Source organism: Acanthopagrus latus, chromosome 9 (assembly GCF_904848185.1).
Source record: "Acanthopagrus latus isolate v.2019 chromosome 9, fAcaLat1.1, whole genome shotgun sequence".
Lineage (NCBI taxonomy): Eukaryota > Metazoa > Chordata > Actinopteri > Spariformes > Sparidae > Acanthopagrus > Acanthopagrus latus.
This window is the reverse complement of record NC_051047.1, coordinates 28,897,907-28,921,456: the sequence shown is the minus strand read 5'-3', so window position 1 is coordinate 28,921,456 and position 23,550 is coordinate 28,897,907. Positions and strand designations below refer to the sequence as shown.

Below are 23,550 nucleotides of genomic sequence, written 5' to 3'. Positions count from 1 at the left end.
CAGCAGCTGGACAGTGAGGCCGGTCCAGGTTCTGACCAGCAGCTGGACAGTGAGGCCGGTCCAGGTTCTGAAGCAGCTGGACAGTGAGGCCGGTCCAGGTTCTGAAGCAGCTGGACAGTGGGGCCGGTCCAGGTTCTGAAGCAGCTGGACAGTGAGGCCCCTCCAGGTTCTGAAGCAGCTGGACAGTGAGGCCCGTCCAGGTTCTGACCAGCAGCCAGGTTCTGACCCGCCCCTCCTCCTCCTCTCTGAGTCCCGGGACACTCTGGGGACACTCGAGTCCGTAATCTTACCCTCGGAGTGGGAGGTGCAGGGTCACCTGATCCCTCCGCGAGTGGCAGCACTCACCTGCTCAGGTGTCTCTTTGTACCTCAGTGTACACGGCAGGAGGGCGGCCATTAACAGAGGGAGAGAGGGAGGAAAAGAGGAATAAAAGAGAGGAAACCAGGAGAGACGGCGGGAGAGGAGAGGACATGGTCTTGGACAGAGCTCAGCTGAGCGTGGACGATGGCACGATGACGAAGAGCTTCGTGGAGATCAGTACGTCGATCCAGCTTCATCATCCTCATCATTTCTTCTGCTTCTCTTTCCTCTAACGATGTCGTCGTGTTTTATCTTTCAGCTGATCCTGCTGCTGCTGCTGACTCAGCAACTCCCCCAACAGTAAGTGTGCAGACACTTTGATGTGAACTGATCCAGGATCAGTGATGTTTCTCTCCACCGTATTGTAAAGAACAGCAGCAACATGTTGATATGTCCTGTGATGCAATGTTACAGAACATTTACTCAAAGTACAACAATCAGCACAGACAGCACATGTGCTGGTCCTGCTGGGTCACCAGCTGGACCAGCACATGTTGGGTTCTGGTGCTGGTTATCCCAGCTGGGAATTTTGAGGCACTTGTACTTTTCTGCTGCTTTTACCTTCGACTCCACGACAGATTTGATGCAAACATCATAATAATAATAACTTCAGTCTCTGAACCAAACCACCACACTGGGATCATTCGTCAGCAGACCTGAGATCAGTCGACACACAGACGGCTCCAGCTGCATTTTAATGTGTTTTAAAATTTTTGAACAGATGCAAAAAACAGCAGCTGGCAGATTGGATCAAATATTCAAACTACAATATTATATTTATAGTAAAATGAATCGATTTTGTTGACAATCTGATTCTGATAATCAGAAAAAGGTTAAATATCAGATGATCCATCTACATGAAGAAATAATGAAACTGATCAGAAGAGCTGAAGGGAGCGTGTGGAGGTCTGAGCTGTAAATATATAATCCACCACAGATCTGAGGGCTGGAAAATATATCAACACTTTCTTTGAAAGTTCTTGAAAAGTTCTTAAATGTGACTTGAGAAAAGGTGCTGGAGCCTGAACAAAGAAGAGTTTGTGTCCTTGTTAAAGGAAGCAAATATTCAGCTTAGTCCATCAGAACCAGGGGGTGTAAGTGGTTCTGTGGACCAGCGTCTCTGCACCCCGTCAGTCCTGATCACTTCTGATCACTTCCAGTCCAAACAGCTGCTGAAGCGGCTCACTGATTCAATCATCTGTCTGATCGATCGTCTCTCTAGAAACTTCAGGCAGAAGCTCCGGAGGAACCGGACCCCTCTAAGATCGAGGTGGTGTCGGTGACGGAGGAGGACCTCCCCGTGGTCGAGACCCCCAACACGCTGAACGTCAGCCCCCTGGGCAGCCTGACCGGAGGCCCGAACCCAGAGACCGATCCTGCCAAACCTGCACCCAGCCCCACCATGCCAGTCACCAAGGTGCAGCCGTTCATGCACGGTGAGGGAACCAAAGACTCAAGTCATTAATAAGAGGTCAAAAGATAACGAGGAGAATACAGGAATTAATGCAGAGATCATAAAATGAGCTCATTTTGTTGTGCGTCTCTTCAGAGGACGACCTGGACAAAAGCTGGAGGAGTCGGCTGCTGGCTCACCGCTTCGAGCTGCTCATCGCCTCCTGCGTCGCGGTCGCCGTCACTCTGGTTCTGGGGATCGGACTCGGAGGTGAGGAGCTCAGCGGGAACTTATTGTCTGATAATGGAGGCAGTGTAGCGAGGACTGACTCTGATCCATCAATGTTTGATGAGGTCCTTACCTGTTACACAACTCAGATCCCACCCACACAGAACACCTGAGGTCACTCTGACTCTCAGCTTCCTGTCGTGTGGAGAGACGTGATGAGACGAGTCGTCAGGTTCCATATTCCACATCTGACATCTTCACCTCTGATCAGCTTCCTGTCCCAGAAAAACATCAAAACTCTCTTTTAAAACTAAAAAACAAGATTCAGATAAAGTTCCAGATAATTTCCCGCTGAAACCTTCAACATAATAATCCCAGAATGCATCGCTGACGGAGCAGATGTGAATCAGATCTTAGTTCTGATGTTTTGATATGTGACCTTGTTTACTTCCTGCTTGTTTCTGGAGCTCTTTGACTTCCGTGTGTTGATCAGTTCTGCAGCCCGGATCACACGGATCAGTATCAGATCTCACGCCTCGTCTGTGCTGGAGCTCCAGAGGAGTCGCTCTCTGTCCACACGCTGAAGCCGTGTTGGCAGATTTTATCAGTACAACAAGAACCAGAATCAGAATTCCTTTATTGTCCCACAGACAACAGTCACAAAACAAAAAAAAACAATAACAATAGTAAAAAATATAATGAAAAGGTAAGAAATAAAATGGAATAAACTCCTATATACATATGAACATAAACATAAAAATAACAAGTAGAAAAACAGCTTCTTCTGCTTCAGATTGGATGAAACTGGAGAAACTCTGGATTCATTGTTAACGTTCGCTGCACTGAGCACAGATCTGATGTCAGATGTCGAACATTTTCTCTTAATAACACAAATCTTAAAAGTAAAAATCATCTCAGGAGAACATGAGATGAGCCTTCAGATGTTTCAGTGTGACTGTGATGGTTAGTCATGAGGCTTGTTGTCAGAAGAAGCAGAGAGGGGAAAATGTTTTATTATTCTTCCAGTGTTCAGAAAATAGTTTGAAACGTCCTGTCAGATGGAACCCAGACTGCTGAGACGCTGACATACAGTTAAAAAGTGAAAAGAGCTTCTTTTACAATAATATTAAAACATAACACAGTGTTGAGAACTGAAACTTAGAACGATGTGAATAGTTTTGTTTGATTTTTTTATTGAATAATTTCACCATTTATGGCTCGATATACAGATTTTACTGTATTTATCTAGAATATGGGATCAATAAAGTCTCATCTTTAATCTCAGATGTTTCTGATCCACAACGTCTTCAAACAGCTTTAAATCCAGACGTCAGCACAGTTTCATGTTGAAGCTGACGTGTTACCTGCCTCCCCCGGCTCCTCTCTCTGAACACCTGAACACTTCTGGGAAGCAGCTGGTGTCAAGTGGCACCGGGTCACCGTCCACAGCAGATCAGCTGAGTATCAGAACCAGAGCTGAGCTGGACCCACACGTGTTGATGAGAACCAAACAAACGGCACCTCGACTCAGAACCAGAGACACCAGGGAGCTGAGATCAGTGTTTTATTACTGAGTTTATTATTAATACAATGATAAATCAATATATCACATTTTATTCGACAGCAGCTGCAGCGTGAATCGGTTCAGTTCTGGAGCGTCTGTTGGGTCGGTTCTTCTTAAAGAGTGTGTGTGTGTGTGTGTGCGTGTGCGTGTGCGTGTGTGTGCGTGTGTGTGTGTAGTTGGTCTGAGCTGTGTGGGGAAGTTTCGTTGCAGCTCGTCGTCTAAATGCATCAGCAGCTCCAATCAGTGCGACGGACAAATTCAGTGTGACCACGGAGAGGACGAGCTCGGCTGTGGTGAGACACACACACACACACACACACACACACACACACACACACACACACACACACACACACACACACACACACACACACACACACACACACACACACACACACCAGTAAAACCACTTCCTGTTTGTGTTATTTATCTGACGGTTTGTTGACTCTCCTCAGTGTTTAACAGGAAACACATCAAACTGAATTCTGTCTGTCTGATCGTGTGTCAGTGCGTCTGAGTGGGCGGAGCTCCGTCCTGCAGGTGCAGAGGGGCGGAGTCTGGAGGACGGTGTGTTCAGAGGGCTGGAACAACCTGTTGGGACTCTCCGCCTGCAAACAGCTCGGATACTCCAGGTCCTCGTCTGATAATGACCCACATCCACAGATCTGGATCGTCCTGCACGGTTCAGAACTCTGTGTGGCGTTGAGCTGCTTCATGCGAACATTCAAGTCATTTGTTTGTGATGTTGTTTGTTAAAACGCCAGCGGTCTGACCTGCACACGTCTGTTCTGTGTGTCAGGTACGTGGAGTCGTTCTTCGTCGCTCTGACCTCCATCGAGCAGGACCTCCAGTTCAACCTGGTGTCCCTGAACCTCAGCCAATCACAGATCATCAAGCTCCAGAACGCCACCAGCTTCAGGTAGGAGGGACGACACAGGCCCGGTTCACTCTCTGGACTCAAACAGTACTTTCTCTAACTGATCTGACGGCTGATGATCCACCCAACAAACATGTTGCTGACATCAAATTCATTCAGGTTAAATCCTCGAGACAAAACTCAACCACAGGTGTCATGACTGTTCTTCCCCTGACGGCCACACGGGGCGACAACGAGTCCATGTCAGACTCCACAGCCCTCCACTAAGTGGAATTGAATCTTTTTCTGAAGTGTTTAAAAATGAGAGGAGAACAAAGATGAGGACTGAACCAAGTAAAAGATTGTCTGATTTGTTTGACGTCACCAGCTGTTAAACAGCTGCTTTCATAGATTTTCTTAGGGAATCCACAAGTTCAGTGTTTCCTCTGAGACACAGTGAGGAAAAGAAGTGGATCTACTTTAGTTACCTTACGTCCCACTTCCCTGTCACGCATGTCGACTGTCTGAGGAGATCATCTGCTCCTCGGTGACAAACGTTTGTCTACGTTCGAGCCTCCTGCTCTCTGGTTTCTGCTCCGTGAAGTCAGCGTTGAGCTTTCATACGTCTTTGTGTCTGCTGAGTTTTACCTGACCTCCACTTCCTGTTTCACCACAGTAAGAGTCAGTGCAGCTCAGGGTCGGTGACCACTCTGAAGTGTCTGGGTGAGGAAACAAACTGCAGGCTGCAGAGTCGAGAGGAGCACATGAGCTCCCTGCATGGTGTTCAGATGTGTGTGTGTGTGTGTGTGTGTGTGTGTGTGTGTGTGTGTGTGTCTTTGTTACTGTGATGACATCACTCGTACAGACAGTGTGTGTGTGCATGAGTGTGTTTATGTGTTTCTTTGTCTGCATGCACGATCACATCTCTCTAGCTCTGTGAAGTCTGATACTGATATTTTTAATCCATAACACTCACAGCTGAAGCTTTAAAGGGCCACTCCAACTAGTTTTTGGACAACTTAATGCTGAATTTACAAGAAGGAAACAATGATTTAGGGAGTCTGGTGACCAGCTCGTGTTGTTAACCCAGTGTGTGTGTTTTACTCCACACCCTCGAGGTTCAGGATCTGACCTTTGACCCTCCCCATGTGTCCTCAGAATGCGGCTCCCGGCCTCAGTACAGCAGCCGTATCGTCGGGGGGAACCTCTCCAGGCCGGGTCAGTTCCCCTGGCAGGTCAGCCTGCACTTCGGCAGTGAACATCTGTGTGGAGGCTCCGTCGTCACGTCACGCTGGATCCTCACCGCTGCACACTGTGTGTACGGGTCAGTCACCACCAAATCAATTTATTGTCCTCTGAAGACAGAACTTCAGGAAACATACAGAATATAAAGTGATTAAAGGAGCAGTTCACCCAAAGATGAACACTCAGTCCTCCCCTCCTCTCGTCCTCCTGATGATATAAAGTCAGGAGAAGTCTCGTAGTCCACAACACATTTCTGGAGCTTCACAGTGAAACAGAGTTGCAGCATCCTGCTAACCAGCTGACGTAGCTGGAGACGTCCTCCATTATGGAAGACGGTGTTACATGTTGCTGCTGCAGGAACTCTCCACAGTGTGTAGTTAAAGTTGTAAAAGCTGGAGTCAGATTAATCTCCAGTGACTCCCTCGTCCTGCTGAGCTCACAGATTCTGACTCAGTTTAAAGTCTGACAGAAATGTTTTTCTGCTCCCGTCAGGTTTGCAGACCCGTCCATGTGGGCGGTGCTCGTGGGTCTGACGGAGCAGCCGGTCCACAGAGCTCAGTCTCTGGCCGTGGAGAAGATCATTTACCACGCCCGCTACAGACCCAAAGGACTGGACTACGACATCGCGCTCATGAAGCTGGCCACTGCACTGGTCTTTAATGGTAATGATGGCGTCATCCATCACTCTCCTTGTTGTTGATGATGAAACTGTGTCTGGGAGTTGTAGTTCATTCAGACTCTCCTCCGTAGGCTTGGTGCAGCCCATCTGTCTGCCTAACCACGGGGAGGAGTTCGAGGAAGGAACCATGTGCTGGATCTCAGGATGGGGAGCGACTGAAGAAGAAGGTGTGAACATGAAATCAGCTGACACCTGTCCTCATGTGAAACGGGCTGTAGTGTGATAACTGACGTGTTTGCAGGAGAGACCAGTGTGGTCCTGCGCTCAGCGATGGTGCCGCTGCTCTCCACCAAGACCTGCAACCAGCCGGAGGTTTACCAGGGCTACATCACCAGCTGGATGATCTGTGCAGGATACCTGGAGGGAGGAACCGACTCCTGCCAGGTACAGACCCGTTTATTTCAGACTTAAACACCCAGAACCAAGAAAACTGACTGACGAACAAGAATCTCAAACACTGTCCGTCTCCAGCTTCTTAAACGGGAAGATTTACTTTCTCACTTCTGACAGTGAATTAAGAGACTTTGAGTTTTTGGACTCTTTGGAAAATGTAAGATGTTTTTCACTATTTTCAAATATTTTATAAAATAAATAATTAATCGATTAATAGTGAAAATCTTCAGATCAATCGATAATAAAAATAATCTCTGGTGCAGCTTTAATCTCTTAATCTGAAAGTGCTAATGCTAATTTGTCAAATCAGGCTCAGGAAGTATTGAGGACTAAACCTGATATATTGAATATTAAAAATAAAAAAGAGTCCATTAATGCCACCAAATGCACCAAAAATCATATAAATAATCAATATTGGTTGACATTTGTTATAAATTGCCTCTGTATTTTTTTTTTTACCTTTTTTACTTTAACATTTTATGTAATAATTTATTCATTCTTAAATGTATAGATGTTTAAAATACATGAATAAAATCAAATAAATACAAAATTATTTTAGGTGTATGACCAGCATTGCCAAAATAAAATTAACATTTATGCCATTTAATGCACCAACAATTATTTTTTTAAAAATCAATGTATTAACAATATATGCATTAATTAATGCATTAAATATGACAATGACATTTCAGTAATAAGATGTTCGGTAATTTCCCCTTTTTTTGCTAACACTATATTTTCTATTTTATGTAATAATTTATTCATTTTTTAAATGTATATATATGTAAAAATAATAATAATATTTCAGGACTGTGGAAGACTGAAACTGACAAAATCAAAAATAAAACAAAAATAACAAATGGCTCAATAAATACATTTATGTTCCATTTAATGCAGTAAAAATTATATTAAGGCTTTAATTAATTTATAAAATGTGACATCAGTGACATTTCCTTAAGTTGCTTCTGTATTAATTTACCTTTTTCACGCTAACCTTTGATTTTCCACTTGCTGTACATTTGTTTTCATTCATGTATAAAAACAAAAATAAATACTAAATAAATATTTGAGGACTATGGAGGACTGAAATTGACATAAAGAAATAAAGCTTTTTTTTTTTTTTTTTTTACTGATTACCAGAAACATGTAGGTTTTTTTTTAAAAACAACATTTTGTGTGGGGACTCTTCACTGTGAAGCCAAATTTAAGAAATGTTATAGTGAATCCATCAGTTACATGTTGAGTTTTGTTGTCAACATTTATCTTTTGGTTAATGTGAATGAATCATGAGCTGCTCAGGTCACTGCTGAGGCTCTGTAGGATCGGTGACGTGCTCGGTGAGACGAGACCCTGAAAGAATGTCTCACCTGTTTGTTTGCGTCCGTCGTCAGGGCGACAGCGGCGGCCCTCTGGCCTGCGAGGACTCGTCCGTGTGGAAACTGGTCGGAGCGACCAGCTGGGGAATCGGCTGCGCGATGAGGAACAAGCCGGGCGTTTACACTCGTATCACAGAGTCGCTCAGCTGGATCCGCCAACAGATGGAGGTCAGTACGCCAGCAGCTGGTCCCGCCTCCACCTCAGGGGCCAGACCCACTGACGCTGGTCTTTAGAGAACACGAGACCGGTACTGAACCTGTGAGCCCCAGAGATACAAACCTGGTCCCCCAAAAAATGTTCACAGCAGGAAAATCACAGGTGTGAATAACTAGAAGATGATGGCTGAGTTCCATTTAGCTGCTTCTGTCTCATAAATATAATCCAGACTGCTCAGATGTGAGGAAAGTCTTAAAATAATGATTTATTTTAATCATCATCAATCGTCACTGGTCCAAAACACCGGTTCTGTATGGAGGACTGAAACTGCCCAAATCAAAATGTATAAAAGAAATGGCTCAAATGAATTAATGCTGATGATACAATAAAGATAACACTGAAAATAAATGTAGGCATTAATTAAATAATGCATTTTTATAACATGTGACATTAACAGATATTTCAGTTTACTTCTGTTTTAACGCCCCTACTTGCATTTAATGGCCTGTCATTTTTTTATTCAACCTTTTTTAAAATGATTTATTTACTTTTAATTTTGGCAGTTTCAATCCTCCACATCTTGAGCTGGACTGATGACTGAAGCTCTGTAGCCTGTCAGATGAGGGCTGCAACTAACGATCATATTTATAATCAATATTTGCTGATTGTTTTCACCATTAATCGATAATCATTTAGTTTATAAAATGTCTAAAACTAGTGAAAAATGTGACGTCTTTTGACCAAAAGTCCAAAACCTAAAGACTCTTTGTTTAGCGTCTTCGTTCGTCATCACAGTCTTTGTATTTAAACAGAAACATGAGTGAACCCGTCCAGTTCCTCCAGTCAGTTCCTGACTGACCGAGCGCGGTACAGAACCAGCTGTTGGACCGACAGCTGGTTCTCCTCTGTAATAGAGTCTGACTGCAGCAGCTGGCGGGGTCGTCCCATTGGCCCGGTTTCAGCTGCCTTTATATGGTGAACGCTCTGAAACGTTAAACTTGACACCGAGTTCCTTTCACCATTTAGATCCTGTGATATGAGAACATAAAACGGGCCTTGTCTCCGTGTGCTCTGCTGGTACCAAACTCTCAGACAAACTTAGATCACTGCAGCAGTCTGAGAGCAAACGGGCCGAGAACTTGTTTAAATTATTCCCTCGTTAAATTACCTCTAAACTCCTGAAAAGTCTGTGTGTAAATCAAACTCCTAGAATACGAAAGTGTTGTTTGTTTATTCTGCAAAACCAAAAGTTTCACTTTTTAATCAGATATCTAAGATGATGTGATACAGTAACTATTTTGATAATCGATTAAGATTAATATTCTTTTCTCAGTTAACTGAATCTTTGGGTCGTGGACGAAACACTGATTGACATTTTTTAATATCTAACAATCAAACAAACTGTAGAGAAAGCAAGAAAATAATCAACATATTAATCTTCATATTTGGTGGTTTAAGGAACTTAAAACTCTGGTTTACAAATGCAGACTTACAGATTCGGACCTTTTTAATCATTTTTAACATTTCAGGGTAAATCTAAGATAATAAAATTATGTCTTTAAATGCACCAAAATTGTTATTCTAATAAAAATAAGCATTAAAAAAATAATTTACGTATTCATATCTGTATTTTTTCCTTTGAATTTTAAAAGGTAATTTATATAAATCCTGAATCCTGCAGGTCAGATGTTTTAAGAACTTAGGATAAAAAGGTAAATAAATACTGAAGCAAATTAAAACAAATGTCAATTGATTTGCATATTATGAATTAAACTGCAAGGCATGATATTATTTTTAGTGTTATCATGACTGTAAAACATTTTTAGTTTCTTGATTTTGCTGATTTCGTGCCTGAGGGACCGAAACTGCAAAAATCAAAAATGGCATAAATAAATAAATTATATACAACTGAATGCACCCAAATTGATAAAAGTAACAATGTTTGATTTCATTTGCTTCTAATTTATTCTAACAAATTTCTGTGTATTTTTTCTTTTTTTTTTATCTTTGCATTTTTCAACATACATAAATATGTAAATAAATATCAATTTATCACATCTTACATGTTAATCAATGCCCACTTTTACGTTTGATTCAGGGAGTTTCGGTCCACATGGACCCACCGAGGCTTTCTTTCTGTCCAGCTGGATCATCAGCGCCACTTGTGTTTAAATTCTCCTTTTCTTTGTCATCTTTCAGAGAGAAGAGGCTCAAACCTCCCCGACTCAGAGCACAGACAACTGAACCACCTCGTATGTTTCCACACAACCACAAACTAAAAAGACACAAACTGTTTTACACCGGAGAGACAGATCCTTCGATCCACACTCATCCTGACGGAGCAGAGAGAAGAGCCGGTGCACAGCGGAGAGTTAGGCATCGTTTATTCCAAAATAGAAAGCTCTAAGGCAAAACAGACGAGAGAAAAGTGAAGAACGCTTCATAAAAAGCAAGACAGACGCACGTGAGGGCCCGAGAGCTCACCGTCACTACACCCCCTCCTCTTCAGGCTGCATTTCAAGTCTTTACAAGAGGGATAGAAACCAGATTACTGCAACTATTGACAGACAACTGTTGTACAGTACAATATTACAGATACTCAAACGAGAGGCACCCCAAATTTGTGCAGTAATATCAACATATTGATAACGAGCTGTCAAATCTTTCACTACATCAGTTTGTAGTGGCGGGGGGACCGACAGAGGCCGCAGCGCTTCGGCAACAACAAGGAGTCCAACTTCCTCTTTGTTTCAGCGCCGTCGCGTGTACATAAATAAAAGTTTAATGCGTGCAAAAAGTCCACTGCTGCTTCTTCTTCGTTTTGATGATGATGATGATGATGATGACGATGATGATGTTGGAGTTCGTGTCACTGTGGATGCTGCCGCTCCAGGGGTCTCACAGTCGGACCCTTTGTGATTGTGTGATCAGCATAGTGTTCTGGATTGTGCATTTGAGAAAGTGACGCCTACGCTACTACTGTAAAATGATTAAAAGATGGATGGTATACACAATGAGGCTGTACTTAAAAAATCGGAGCGCTGCAGCGAGAGATCTCTCACGGATGAAGTAAAATTATTAACGATGCTTCGCAGAACTGCACAAGCGTTCTGCACTTTAGTGTCTTTTTGACCAATTTCACCGAGGGTCACACTTTGTTTTTGTGCTTCTTGGCAAGAATTCTTTAGAAAAGAAAAACACGTAAGGCCTTGTTAGTATCGTAAGTTTAAAACCAATTTAAATAGCAATTTTCTTCAGCATTCAATTTCTTTTTCTGTTTTTTAGAAAACTTCAAAGAACCCTGGAAAACAGGGTCACTAGCTTTAATTATGAATCTGTACATAAATATTCCTTACAAAACAGGAGAACACAAAAATGAAACAAAAACACTACTTTCATATGTTTGTATATAAAAATAAGCATCTCTCCTCTTTTTTTTTTTTTCATTCTCTCCACTCGGGCTCTGCGACGAGCCGTGGAGTCGGTCGTAAGAGTGCGCACATCTACTCAAAACACAAGCATGCAAAAAGTGAAGACAAACTCTTACAGATACAACTTTAAAGTGTTGGCATCCAAAATGAGAGTTCAGCCGGGGACGGGACGAAATAAAAAGAATCAGTCAACATTTAGTAACGGAGCTTACAAACTTGCTTCGGGTGTTTTAACACTTCTTTTTTTCTTCCGTTTGTTTGATTTAATCTTTTTGAGCTTAAATATACAAAAAAGTGCACTCGCATACGTCAACTAAATAATTATAAAACGGTTTCTGAAATGAAACTCCTGATGTACACACACGCAGCATAAACCGCCGTTCAGCAGGGTGGAGGGTTGGAAGAGTGCAGGACCGTCACATCCTGTAGCTTTGTGCTCTATGTAAACCTAATGTGTGTGTGTGTGTGTGTGTGTGTGTGTGTGCTAGGACTTGTCGTGTGTGTGTTGTGTTTTGTGTGTGTAGATCAGAGTGTGAGGGAGTGTGTCGTCTACTGCAATGAGTCGCTGTTGTCCAGGCCCAGCCCGGCCATGTCGTCGTCGTCCTCGTCCACGCTGTCCCCCGACTCGTCTTCGCTGTGGCCTCCCAGCATCACCTGCTGCACCGCCAGCGTGGCGCCGTCTGACGTCAGGCTCTGCAGACCCTCCACGTTCATGGTCACCATGGTACCTGAGAATGGAAGAGACGCTGTTTAAAACACTGTTTATTAGAGCGTGTTGAAGTGCGACTAACTTAGTGTTTTAGTCTAAAACAATGAATGATTTAAACTTGGTTGAGGTGAAGTAAACACACTCGACTACATGTCAGGGACAGACGGCGTGTTGTTATGAGGAGGGAAGAACCACAGCAGCTGCAAACTGACGTCAGCAGTTAACTCGTCCAACAAGCTAAAGTTCAGTCCAGGCTGCAACAAACAATTATTCCCACTGTCCATGAATACGATGATTATTTTGTTGTTAGGTCTCTAAAATATCTGAAAATGTTGATCAGTGTTTTGACCACAACCCTGAGATCTCCAGTTTACTGTCACAGAGGAGGAAAGAAGCCAGAAAATATTCACATGTAACAAGCTTAAATATTACTTAGATCGATTAATTGATCATCAAAGTAGTTGGTGATTAACTGAATAGCCGACGACTAAACAGGTGGTTAGTCTCTGCAGCTCTAGCTGAGAGAGAAGCAGACGTGTGTTCATTGTTAGGAGACTTTAACAGGAAGTGGATGTGGTTTGTTGTGATGTGTAGCTGCTGTCTGGCTCAGTGTGACCGTCTGCGTTTCATCACAGAACAAAGATTTGACTGGCTGTACGGAGACAGTAGGCTTGCACAGTATGGATTGTTTTCAGCTGCTGTAACGGACATGTTTATGATTCTGAATGCACACCTGTGTGTAACAAAGGCTAAGACGTAGTGAGCAAAGAAAGTTTGTCTGATATTCCAGCTGTGAAAAGATTTCGTGTTCCTCTTGTAACACAAACCTGCTCTACACTGTGTGGCTCTACACAAGTGCAGCAGTTCGACAGCATGAGCACAACAACAGTGTGTTAGTTGTTCTTCTGAGTTTATTAGCTGCTCACAAAACAACTTTTAAGGTGCAGACCCCCTCTCACCAAAGCATTTTAGCTCTGTATTATCATCTAAAATGTCTATCTGCCAATAAACAATAATGTAAATTTCCCATTATCAGGCTGATAATTTATCCGATATCTATCGTGCAACCCTAGAAACTAGTCCTCCATCCACATAGATGGAGGACTATCGGGATGCAAAGATAGCAGCTGCAATTCTGAATCCGAAAGACTGATCACAGGTGTTTTTCATAGAGTTAATCCAACAGGAAACATTGTGACCTGTGCTGATTGTATCAGAACAAGGAAGTGGACAATTTAAGAGGGATACACAACAGATTATCAGCCTGATGATAGGAAATGTATATTATCGCCCATCAGCCATTAATTAAATTCTAGCTGATAATCTGAAGCCAAACTTCTTTCACTGACTTCACCAGCGCAGCATCTACACAGTGGGAGGCTGTATGAAAGCTGGTTTGCGATCCACCAATAAACACAGAGGAAGAAACCTGTCATTCATTCAGGTGTGTATAAATAACTGCCCCCAAGTCATTAATTTGTGAAATTATCTTATCTGTATCAGTGATGAGACGCAGGTAATGATCAGTCACCCTGCATACCTAAATATAATTTCAGCCACCGAAATACATTTTACAACTTAGAAGAAAACCAGTTCTGTGTTTTTCTGTCGAAGCTCGAGGCCGACGAGTCTCTGCCTCCAACACACGGGAAGCAAAGTGAAATACATGCAGCCTTGTTCTGTTGGTGTTGTTAAAATCAATTTGGTGCAGCCAGACGATGAACTTCAACAGTCCTTGATTATAAAAGTAATATGAGGTAGTATAAAGATCTACATCAGCTTTCTGACAGCTTTAAGTTGATGCGTTGACCCTGAGTGCCCTGAAATAAAGTCGTCACCACATGTAGAGCAGAGCTGCCTACCGTCTGGCATGGTGACTTGCTGGTGAGTTCCTCCCCCTGCAGCGATGGAGTCGGGCCAGAAGCGCTGCAGTGGCCGGTTCTGAGGCGTCTTCTTCTTGGCTTTTGGTGTCTCGGAGGAGCTGGCATCCAACATGGGCTGCAGGATCCGCCTCCGTGCATTAATAAACCTGGAGACACCGAACACAGGTTGGTTCAGTACTGGCTGGAACGCGTGTTTGGTCCTGACAGGCTGTGATGAAACATCTCCACCTAAAAGTCCTTCAGTCAGGCTGCAAACCTTTTTAACTCTCAGAGATGAGAGAGTTATAAGACGTCTCACCCATTTGCAACTTTGGATTTCAATGTGTCTTTTTCAGAATATTATTGATTAAACCTTCTGAAAACAAGTTCAGTATCATCTAGTTGTTCTCTGATGAGGTAAACGATCTGTTTTCCTGGTGTATTCATGATGACCAGGGGTAAACTCTCCCGCTGGCAACATGAAAGAAGTTAACTGCCTTTTTTAGTGATTTTACTGCGTATACTAACTGATTTTTGTGTAAAAGTAGTATTAATGTTGCAACAACAGGTGGAGAAAGAGCGAGTTACCCTGCTATGACTGACACTGTGACCCTCAAACACACTGCAAAAAGTTCTGTGCTTGCCAAGATTAAAAATCTTAGATTTGGAAATAAAACCTCAAGTGCTTCACAAAATATAATTCCATACAATGAAGGTGCAGTCTTGGAGAAATAAAACCAAAAAAAACAAAATGCAATAAAATTGTGATTTTGAGATTTCGAATAACATTAAAGTAACAATATTTGCCTTCAATTGTTCAGTTTAATAAAATCAAGAACAAAAAAATATATATATAATTTAGTGTATTTGATTTATTACTCTGACAGATCTCAAGTGATTTGATCTATAAATAGTCCAAACTGACACCTGAACTCACCAGTTGTTGACCTGCAGGAGCGTCAGGTTCGTCTGAGTGGCGATCTGTTTCTTCTCGTCCTCTGTGGGATACGGGTGCTGCAGCAGAGGAAGAAATGACTCAGTGTTTTCTTTTCAAGGATTTAAGTGTTAAACAGGCAGAGATATGCTGCACACACACTCACCCCGATGTGCTGGAAGAGCCACGAGCGCATGACATTGGTGGCGTGTTTGGGGAGGACGCCACGTTTGTTCTTGGTTGAGTTGTCGTCGTGATTAAAGAGGTTCAGGTCCTGGTGAAACTGCAGCTGGAGCTGAGCACACAGACGACAACGACACTTAAACAGTTTGGATTTAAACAGAACAACGTCTGAACGAGCCATGACGAAGCTTTTCTTAAGAACGACAACAACAACATCTGCTGCAGCGGGTGCAGAAAAACAGACGATACATATTCAAAAATATGATTTTTTGGAGTTTGACCCTCTGAGCTACAGTTCAGCATTGTTGTGATTTTTCTGTATGTGTATCCTGAACCTCACCAATCGCTTATTTTTCAATGGATTGGGTGGAAATTGGACATAAATGACCTTATCTAGCTCGTGACTAACAAAAACTTTACCAGCAGTAACTCAAACAGGACCCAATGAAAAACAGGCTCAACAACAATCAGACCAATGAAAAACCTTGAGGATATTAAAGGATGTTAAAATAATCCTTCTTGGGAAAATCTACAGTCAAAACAACCCAGTAAGTTTGTTTTTCAGCTCCGAAGCTGTTTAACGAGCTCAGTGTCTCAGTTTTTCATGCAGGACCAAATATGAATTTCTGATTCTTTGTTCTGTTAAAAAAAGACTTCCTGTTATTAATTTGATGACTGTAACCACTCAGCAACAACGATTTGAAAGAATGAATGTTGTAAATGATTCTTAAGGTCTTTTGGATGTTTCAGGACCAATTTCAACTCAATCCAGAGTAAAATAAGTAAACAATGACATTTACAATACACACAGAGAATCGCTTACATGATGAAATTTGCCGCCGAGGGCCAAACTTCATAAAGTCAAAACATAAAAGTATTTGGTGAACAGCTACAGGGTTTTGCAAAGTCTGAATTTAATAGAGGTTTCAAAACTTTTCCAGGAACATCCCAGACATGAACCGTGTGGTCCTGGTATGATCTGGTATGGAACGACCCGAAAGCCAAATATTGGTCCAAATACCTTTAATGCTGAACTTTACCACTAGGTGTCACTGATGACTCAACCACTCCAGAGTGAAACATAACGAGCGCCAACGAATGAGAGTCTGACGGCACCACAATCCATCAGGACAACTGTGACACATCTTTTATTTTTCTTAAACTGTTCAGCTAAACTTTTCTTCTTCCAGACTTTAACATCATAAATAACATTAATAAAAAAACAAAATACAACCTGGACAGTCAGAATTTTCCAAAAACACTTCCTGCAAATGTTTCACCATAAAAGCCTTGTTAAAAAATATATATAATTGATATAATTGATGCTCGGCTGCCTTAACAATCAATCATTAGTTAATAATTCATAATATATTAAATATGTTTCATAAATTTATTTTTGTATTAACCAAAAATCCAGCTGTTACAATGAGGAGATCTCCAGATAAACTACTGGAATCCCTCTTTCCTTTAAGGCAGCAAGTAACCATTAGTTCACCATGTGGACACAATATGAAGTGAAGTGTAGAAAAGGGCTTCCCTTCCCTACGTGACTCTTCCAAGAAATCCATCAGCCATCATTGCTTTCTTGTGAATTAATTATGTTGTTATCTTGTGAAAATGAAATAAGTATCTTGCGAGCTCAAGAAAACAAATAGAGATTAACTGCAGCTGTTTTATCTCCGGAGAAACGGAGGATATAATGTGTTAGACTCGTGGCTGTTTAGGGCTTCCGGTGGCTCATGTACCTCCACACCTCCTCATTTTACAAACACTGGCTCATCCTCACAGTCACACGGAGAGAGAGAAGGAGTACCTGATTGTTTTGGACGCGTATTGTCCCGGGAGACAGAGCCTGTGTTACCACCTGGCCCTGAGGAGTGACGACTGTAACAGGCTGGTACACCGTGCCACCTGGAATTAACACACACACACACACACACACACACAGATACTCAGATTAATATAATCCACTGACAGCTGCCGGTAAACAGCTCTGAACATCGTGTCCCACTGCTTCATGACAACACATCAGCTGCAGTAACAGTCAAGTACCTGAGGGAGCGGTCGTATGCCAAGGTGACATACCTGCGACCACCTGGGTGGGGTTGACGGCTGTCACGGTAACGTTCCCTTGCTGCAGGGCTGACGCAGGCACCACAATTTGACCCTGGGGACTGATGGTCCCCGAGATAGAGCTGGTGGTCTGCAGAGCACACAGCAGGCAACAGCAGCGTGACTGTCATGTTCATCTGATATTTTAGGAATAATAATTTAACTTATTTAATCTCCACCTGAGTCTTGGTGGGTGAGAAGCCCTGGACCTGACCCGTTACGGGGGAGTACGGGCTTCCCGGGTCTCCACTCAGCAGAGTCTCGCTGTTCATCTTGGTCTTGAGGCAGGCGATGTAGCGGCTGCAGAAGTCCTTACACAGGTCGCTCACCTTCTCCAGCTCCAGCAGGTGGATCCGCAGCACCTGGATGGCTTTCACCATCTGCACGACAGAAGAGTTCAAAATACAACATTCTGTTCTTCTGTCTTCCTTCATTTTATATTTTGTTTGATCTTCATTGAGGTCCTACTGCTTGCTTCTGATTTTATCCAGTATTTTACTTTACGCAATGGCCTACAGTTATTATTATATTATAGTGTTGCATGCAATCAGGATAATTAGAAAAAAATAGATGGAGCAGAAACGAGTCACACACAAAATGTTCACCAATCAATCAGCAAAATAGTTGATGATTAGTTTCATCGATGAATCGTTGTAGCTCGAGACAAGACTTGGCTTATAAACGTTACAAGCTGGCCTGCAGTGACATGACTGATGAAGAGAGAGAAGATCTGTGTGTTTCAGTCCAGTCAGTCTGGACTCTGGTCAGCTGCAGCCCTACAGCTGGAGGTCAAAAGACACCGCTACCAGATTCTTTTGGTATTTCTGTCCCTCGTGGTTGGGTGAGGGAGACTAAAGTTAAACCTGGCTCCTTCAGGAGGGTCAGAGGTCAGAGGTCAGAGCCAGCTGCAGCACAGGACCCACGTTGTTTCTCAAATGATTTAAGTGTCTGAGTTGAAAAATAGTCAGATTGAGCAGCACGGTGACACTGGCGGATGTGGTCTAATCATTCTGAGGAGGTCCTGTATTCTGATTAATATGTGGCCAGGTCGGCATCTCACCAGGCTGCTGAGGTCAAAGGTCACCGACTACTGAGTGTGTGAGGTTCCATTTTGGATTTCTTTGTGAAATACTTCACATTCTTGTTTTGGTTTTGTCAAATACCTCAGATCTAAAACTGTTTCTCTGTCACCTGCTTATGTTGATAGCCCAAAATGTAAATCTTTAGAGATGAAGGTCCAACAGATGCTCGAATCAGACGACCACCGGTCTAATATTACTCTGTCAACAAGATTTGACTGTAATTAAAACTCTTTTTCCATTTAAGAAAAACAAAGCCATATTATTCTGTTCTCGTCTTCAAACAAGTCTGTTTATGCTGCAAACTGTCAATATATAGTTCACCCTTAAAATAGTTTGGGTGATTTTCGGGCCTGAGCAGTGTGTAAATATAAAAACAACAAACAGAAATGTGAGGATTTCCACCCTCGATGTTCTCACCAAGTTGTCGAGCTCAGGGTCCTCGCTGAAGAAGGGTTTTCCCTCCTTCTCCTGACTGCGGACAAAGTTCTCGATGTCCACGTCGAAGCTGGCCGAGGTGATGCAGTCGGAGCTCAGCGTCGACTGCTCACACTTCTCAAACAGCAGGGCCAGGAGGGGGAACAGGGGATGTCTGTGGAAAGGTACACAAAAGACAGAACAGCTGCTTAATTGCAGATTTATTTCACAGCACATATTATTACACTTCATCATCAGTAATATAGTCTGGATTTAATGCCAAATAAAAGGAAACAAAAGAGGTGTTGAAGTTATGTGACTGAACACAAGACTACAGCGATCTGACTACAGTTCAACCAGTGCACTGACAGACACTCTCCAATAAATTAGCTTTATGTGAGACCATGTGACTTGTCTGTGGGCCCTGATTAGACTGTACGTGGGCAGTGTGAACAAAACAAATGCAACAAACACTTCCATTAGTTCAGACAACAAAACAATCAGTAGTAGGTGTTAAAACACTCTTTCACTTTTCAAATTCCAGAAAAGAAACATGAAAGTCACATGAACAAAGGGGAGGACTTCACAGACATCATATGATTTCCCAAGTGATGAAGTTAAGACAGATTTAGGAACAGAGGACACAAGCACAGTTAGTTCTACCGATATATGGAGGCTTTGTCCACGTCCATGGGTGTCTGCGGCTCTGTGGGCGCCGGGCTGGGCGCCTCTGCCAACGTCCCCTCGATAAACTTCTGCTCCGAATCGCTGTCTACCGTCGCCACACCTTGCATCTACAGAAAAAAAAAGAAAGAGAAAAGACGTGAGGAAAAGAAAGAGAGACAGAAACTGACAGAGGAGGTGAGGAGAAAGGCAGAGAATGAGCGACATGAAGACATCATGTGAAGAGCAAGAGTAGCTGCAGGGCAAAACTTCACACAGAGCTTCACTTCAATATGAGGAGTCATGAGAACAAGGTCTGAAAAACACTTTCAGAAACTATACGTTCTCATGCAAGACGGAGAGCAATCTAATCTGAAGGTGTTTTGAGGATTCGTTAACGAGGGAGAAAGACTATTAATGTGAGTTTTCAGCCCTGTATCAGCTGATCACAGCACTCTTCAGTCAGAGAGGATGAGCTTCAAAGAACAGTTCACCCAAAAATTAAAACTCTGTCATCAGCATCATCTCCCCTGTGACGATGGTACACACGAGGTAAAGTGTAAAAAAAACTACAAAAAAAACCATACTGCTTGTCTGGTTTAATCTGAGCCTCCAAAAGCCTGGAGATTCAAAATATTGATTTGAGAAGACGTTATTCACACCCTTGATGTGCGGTTGAGCTTGTACACCCGAACATTTTTAGCTTAGCAGCAACAAAAGGGTGCAGATAAAGTCTTTTCATGTTGATTTGGGTGTTTCAAGAGACCTAGATAACACCGGACCAGCTTTATGGAGCCCTTTTTACATTTTTGTGATTGTTTTTTTAAAAGTTTTAAATCAAGTCTCCAGCTACTTCAGGGGTTTACGAGAATGCTGCACCTCTGTTTTACTGTGAAGCTCCGGAAATGTTTTATGGACTGTGAAACTTGACTTTACATCAACATGGAGATGATGGATCCCTAAAACTGCTTAAAAATCCTCATAAAAAGGAGGTTCCTTACATGTGCAGAACTTGCCTGAGAAACAACATGTTTTTAATTTGTCTTCAGTATCAAAGTAATCTGGTGACAGTTGTCTGTACATCCAGGAGTACACTGCAAATAGGAAGTGATAACAGCTAGTTCAGCATGCATTTAATGGAGTTTTAGAGTTTTGGGGGGCTGTTTTTGTTTGTTTTAAAACAAGTTTATGAAAATGCTGCGACACAGTTTTGTTGTGAAGCTCTAGATATGTTTTGTGGATTACAAAACTTCATCTGATTTTCCATCAGCATGGAGGGAGGAGATGATGAGTGAACATTCATTTTTAGATGAACCTTTCCTTGAACACCATGGCTGGACTGCATCCTGACAATCACGATGCAGACTGAAACACTAAAATATCTAGTGACGATCTGACTGCAACCTAGAACACAATCAAGACACTTCATTTACACGCCTGTCACCACATGCAAATTACAGGACATTAGAATGCGGCCGTAGCCTCTGTAGCACTCGGCTTGAGGCAAATTCATAGATCAGGAGCCAGGTTTCTCCCCCTTTTCTTTCACACAACCCAGGGCATAAATCCCATCCCCGAACATGTGACTGAGACCAACAATGACTTAGATTGAGCACAAACATGCTAAAAATAAGCACTTGCTTGGGGTGGAAAATTTCTCATTAGTCATAGATCCTTCTCAGCTCTCGACACCCCCAAATTTGGCACTTGAGTAAAGATGTTTTGTAAGCAATTTACATAAGCACAGACACATAAATACTTGGCAGAAGAAGGGGTCTTTAAACTGCATCAGTGTCTCATCCAGTGATTTATTTGTGGTGGCCTGCCACCGACAGACACGCACGCCGCCAAGAGATTACTAAAACTGATGTAACGGCATTAAAATTGTCAGTGTTGTGGTGTTACGTGCATAATTCGCTTCCCTTTGTCTGGCCATTCAGCCTGACTTATCACCACTAAAAATAAAACAGGGGGATCCATGTGCAGAGGATGCAGATCACTGTGAGTTGTAGCCTGAAACATTTCCATGTTGTTGTTGCAAAACACTGTTGTGGATGATTATCTTCAGCAAACAAGTATAAAGAAGTGCAGATGGAGCAGGCTTGTGTTCAGGCCTCCAGGTCCCAAAACCAAATATCTCCCTGTCACCCACCTGCTGCTCTCCCTTTGGGTACTTGTCTATGGAAACCGACTGGGCTGCCATCACGTTCACTGCAGATGCTGCAAACACTGGGGCATTATAGAGCACAGGGACAGGTGGCCAACCTACACAATACACACATTACACAGTTAGACTAGCTTTTAATAATGTAACTGTCATGATGTCAGGATGATTACATGATGGTTTGCTTTTTCTGAACTGTGCTGGTGTGATTACAGGAGGGAGAAAAAAAACAGGTTTATTTTCATACTTCACAGGAACAGATGTTGAACATTAATGCCGTTTAATGTGACTTTCTGCTGGATGTTTCATTACAAAAACTAAACTATTATGATACAAAAAAATGGATGTGCAGTGTTTGAAGGAGATGTAGGACAACAACAGAAGTTATAAAAAATTAAAATAAACTAAAATCTTAATGTTGTGTGTCGGTATGTGCACACACATCTGGGCAAAACAAGGGAATGTGAAGGCTCCCTCATAACAACAGTCACATTACACATAAAAGGGACAGCGTTTACCAATTTATTTCGCTATATCCTGTAATTATTATGAGAGGTTTTTGGTCAGGCCTTTCCTATAAAAGCAGAGAGACTGTTAAACAAACCCTGAGGTGCCTTGTTGTGATAATAGTGAGCTTATGTTAACTGCTTTTAACACACCCACCACGATGAAATTAGCTTTTAGCCCCGTGTTAGCCCCTCGTAACATTTGTGGCGGCAAAAGGACGTAAAAGTTTAAAGAAGCCTTGGTGCTTGGATCAGCTAACTATCCTCTAACTGGGATAATATTAGTATAACTCGCGGACAAAGACGCTCGTCTGGAATTAGCCATGATTTCACACAGTATTTAGCTAGCTCGTAATGCTAACGCTACACTCGCGTTAGCTCCTGGACCCGATCTGAGGTTAAACCGTGTTGGTCGAGCTACAGCTAACGTTAGCAAGCTGGCTAACTGTTAACTTTAAAGTGTTTCTCGTGCTGGTATGGTGCAAGCCAAAATGCAAAGCGCCATATTTAGCAAAAGGGAATCGGTGCCAGAAAAACAAGCTAACCCAGCTAAGCTAGCCAGGTACAAAAAAAGACCCCAGTGCGGATTGATACGAAGCGAGCCGCTCGCCCGAATAACAAGACAGCAGCGGCCGCTTTTCCATTAACATTTTTAAATGAATATGCATTCCTCGTCAGTCGTGTTCACTAATTCGACTGCAGTGGTAATAAGAAGCGCTGGCTGCACACCAGGCTAGTCCGGGTGATCCTCAAAAACCTTCCCACATCAGTCAATCAATCAAGCGGGGACAGCTGCCCTCTCCTTCCCCTCCCCTCCGCGCTAACGTTACAACTGTCGGGCCTCGTTTCTAGCTCTCGCCCTTTGCTTTTCCACAATCCTCCTCTGCCCCCAAAACGCCGACATATTTTTTTACCCCCCCTCCCCTGTATACAGATTTTTTTTTTAATTCTTCCCGGAGCTCTGCCGCTTCTGCTTCCCTTCCAAAAACACCCTCCGCCGCTCTGACTAGGTCCGCGCTCCTCGCCCCGGGGCATTTTTGCGTGCGGCCCAGATTGTTTGATTGATAGGGAACGGAAAAAGAGGGATTTTGAGTGACAGCTTACCTGAGTGCCAATCTTCGTCACACTGACAAGCGGCTGCAGCAATCGGGACCCGCAGTTGTCGCGTTGCGTCATCGCGTAAGGGCACGCAGGGGCGCTCGGCTCATGAATAGTCATGAGGTGGGCGGAGTCATGACG

At 42.9% G+C, this 23,550-nt stretch overlaps 2 protein-coding genes across 7 annotated transcripts; one reads left to right on the top strand and one right to left on the bottom strand.

Moving 5' to 3' along the window:
• The first annotated feature begins 213 nt into the window (after window positions 1–213).
• Window positions 214–11,508, top strand: tmprss3a (transmembrane serine protease 3a). Its single transcript, XM_037109973.1, has 14 exons — window positions 214–537; window positions 620–660; window positions 1,583–1,796; window positions 1,910–2,023; window positions 3,722–3,838; window positions 4,054–4,177; window positions 4,345–4,464; window positions 5,078–5,124; window positions 5,560–5,725; window positions 6,139–6,308; window positions 6,397–6,492; window positions 6,567–6,709; window positions 8,110–8,262; window positions 10,451–11,508. The coding sequence occupies exons 1-14, from the start codon at window positions 471–473 to the stop codon at window positions 10,493–10,495; spliced, it is 1,617 nt and encodes a 538-aa protein (XP_036965868.1). The 5' UTR covers window positions 214–470; the 3' UTR covers window positions 10,496–11,508.
• Window positions 10,619–23,532, bottom strand: pknox1.1 (pbx/knotted 1 homeobox 1.1). 6 transcript variants are annotated; one of them, XM_037109974.1, is made up of 11 exons: window positions 23,416–23,532; window positions 21,794–21,906; window positions 19,642–19,772; window positions 18,982–19,153; window positions 17,662–17,862; window positions 17,423–17,573; window positions 17,184–17,281; window positions 15,354–15,482; window positions 15,191–15,267; window positions 14,254–14,420; window positions 10,619–12,410 (listed from the first exon to the last, which is right to left on the bottom strand). In XM_037109974.1, the coding sequence occupies exons 2-11, from the start codon at window positions 21,842–21,844 to the stop codon at window positions 12,232–12,234; spliced, it is 1,356 nt and encodes a 451-aa protein (XP_036965869.1). In that variant the 5' UTR covers window positions 21,845–21,906; window positions 23,416–23,532; the 3' UTR covers window positions 10,619–12,231. The 6 variants fall into 6 exon arrangements, with proteins under 6 accessions (XP_036965869.1, XP_036965874.1, XP_036965871.1 ...); XM_037109979.1 differs by having other exon boundaries at window positions 17,456–17,573; XM_037109976.1 differs by lacking the exon at window positions 23,416–23,532 and adding an exon at window positions 23,041–23,181.
• Window positions 23,533–23,550: the final 18 nt, after the last annotated feature.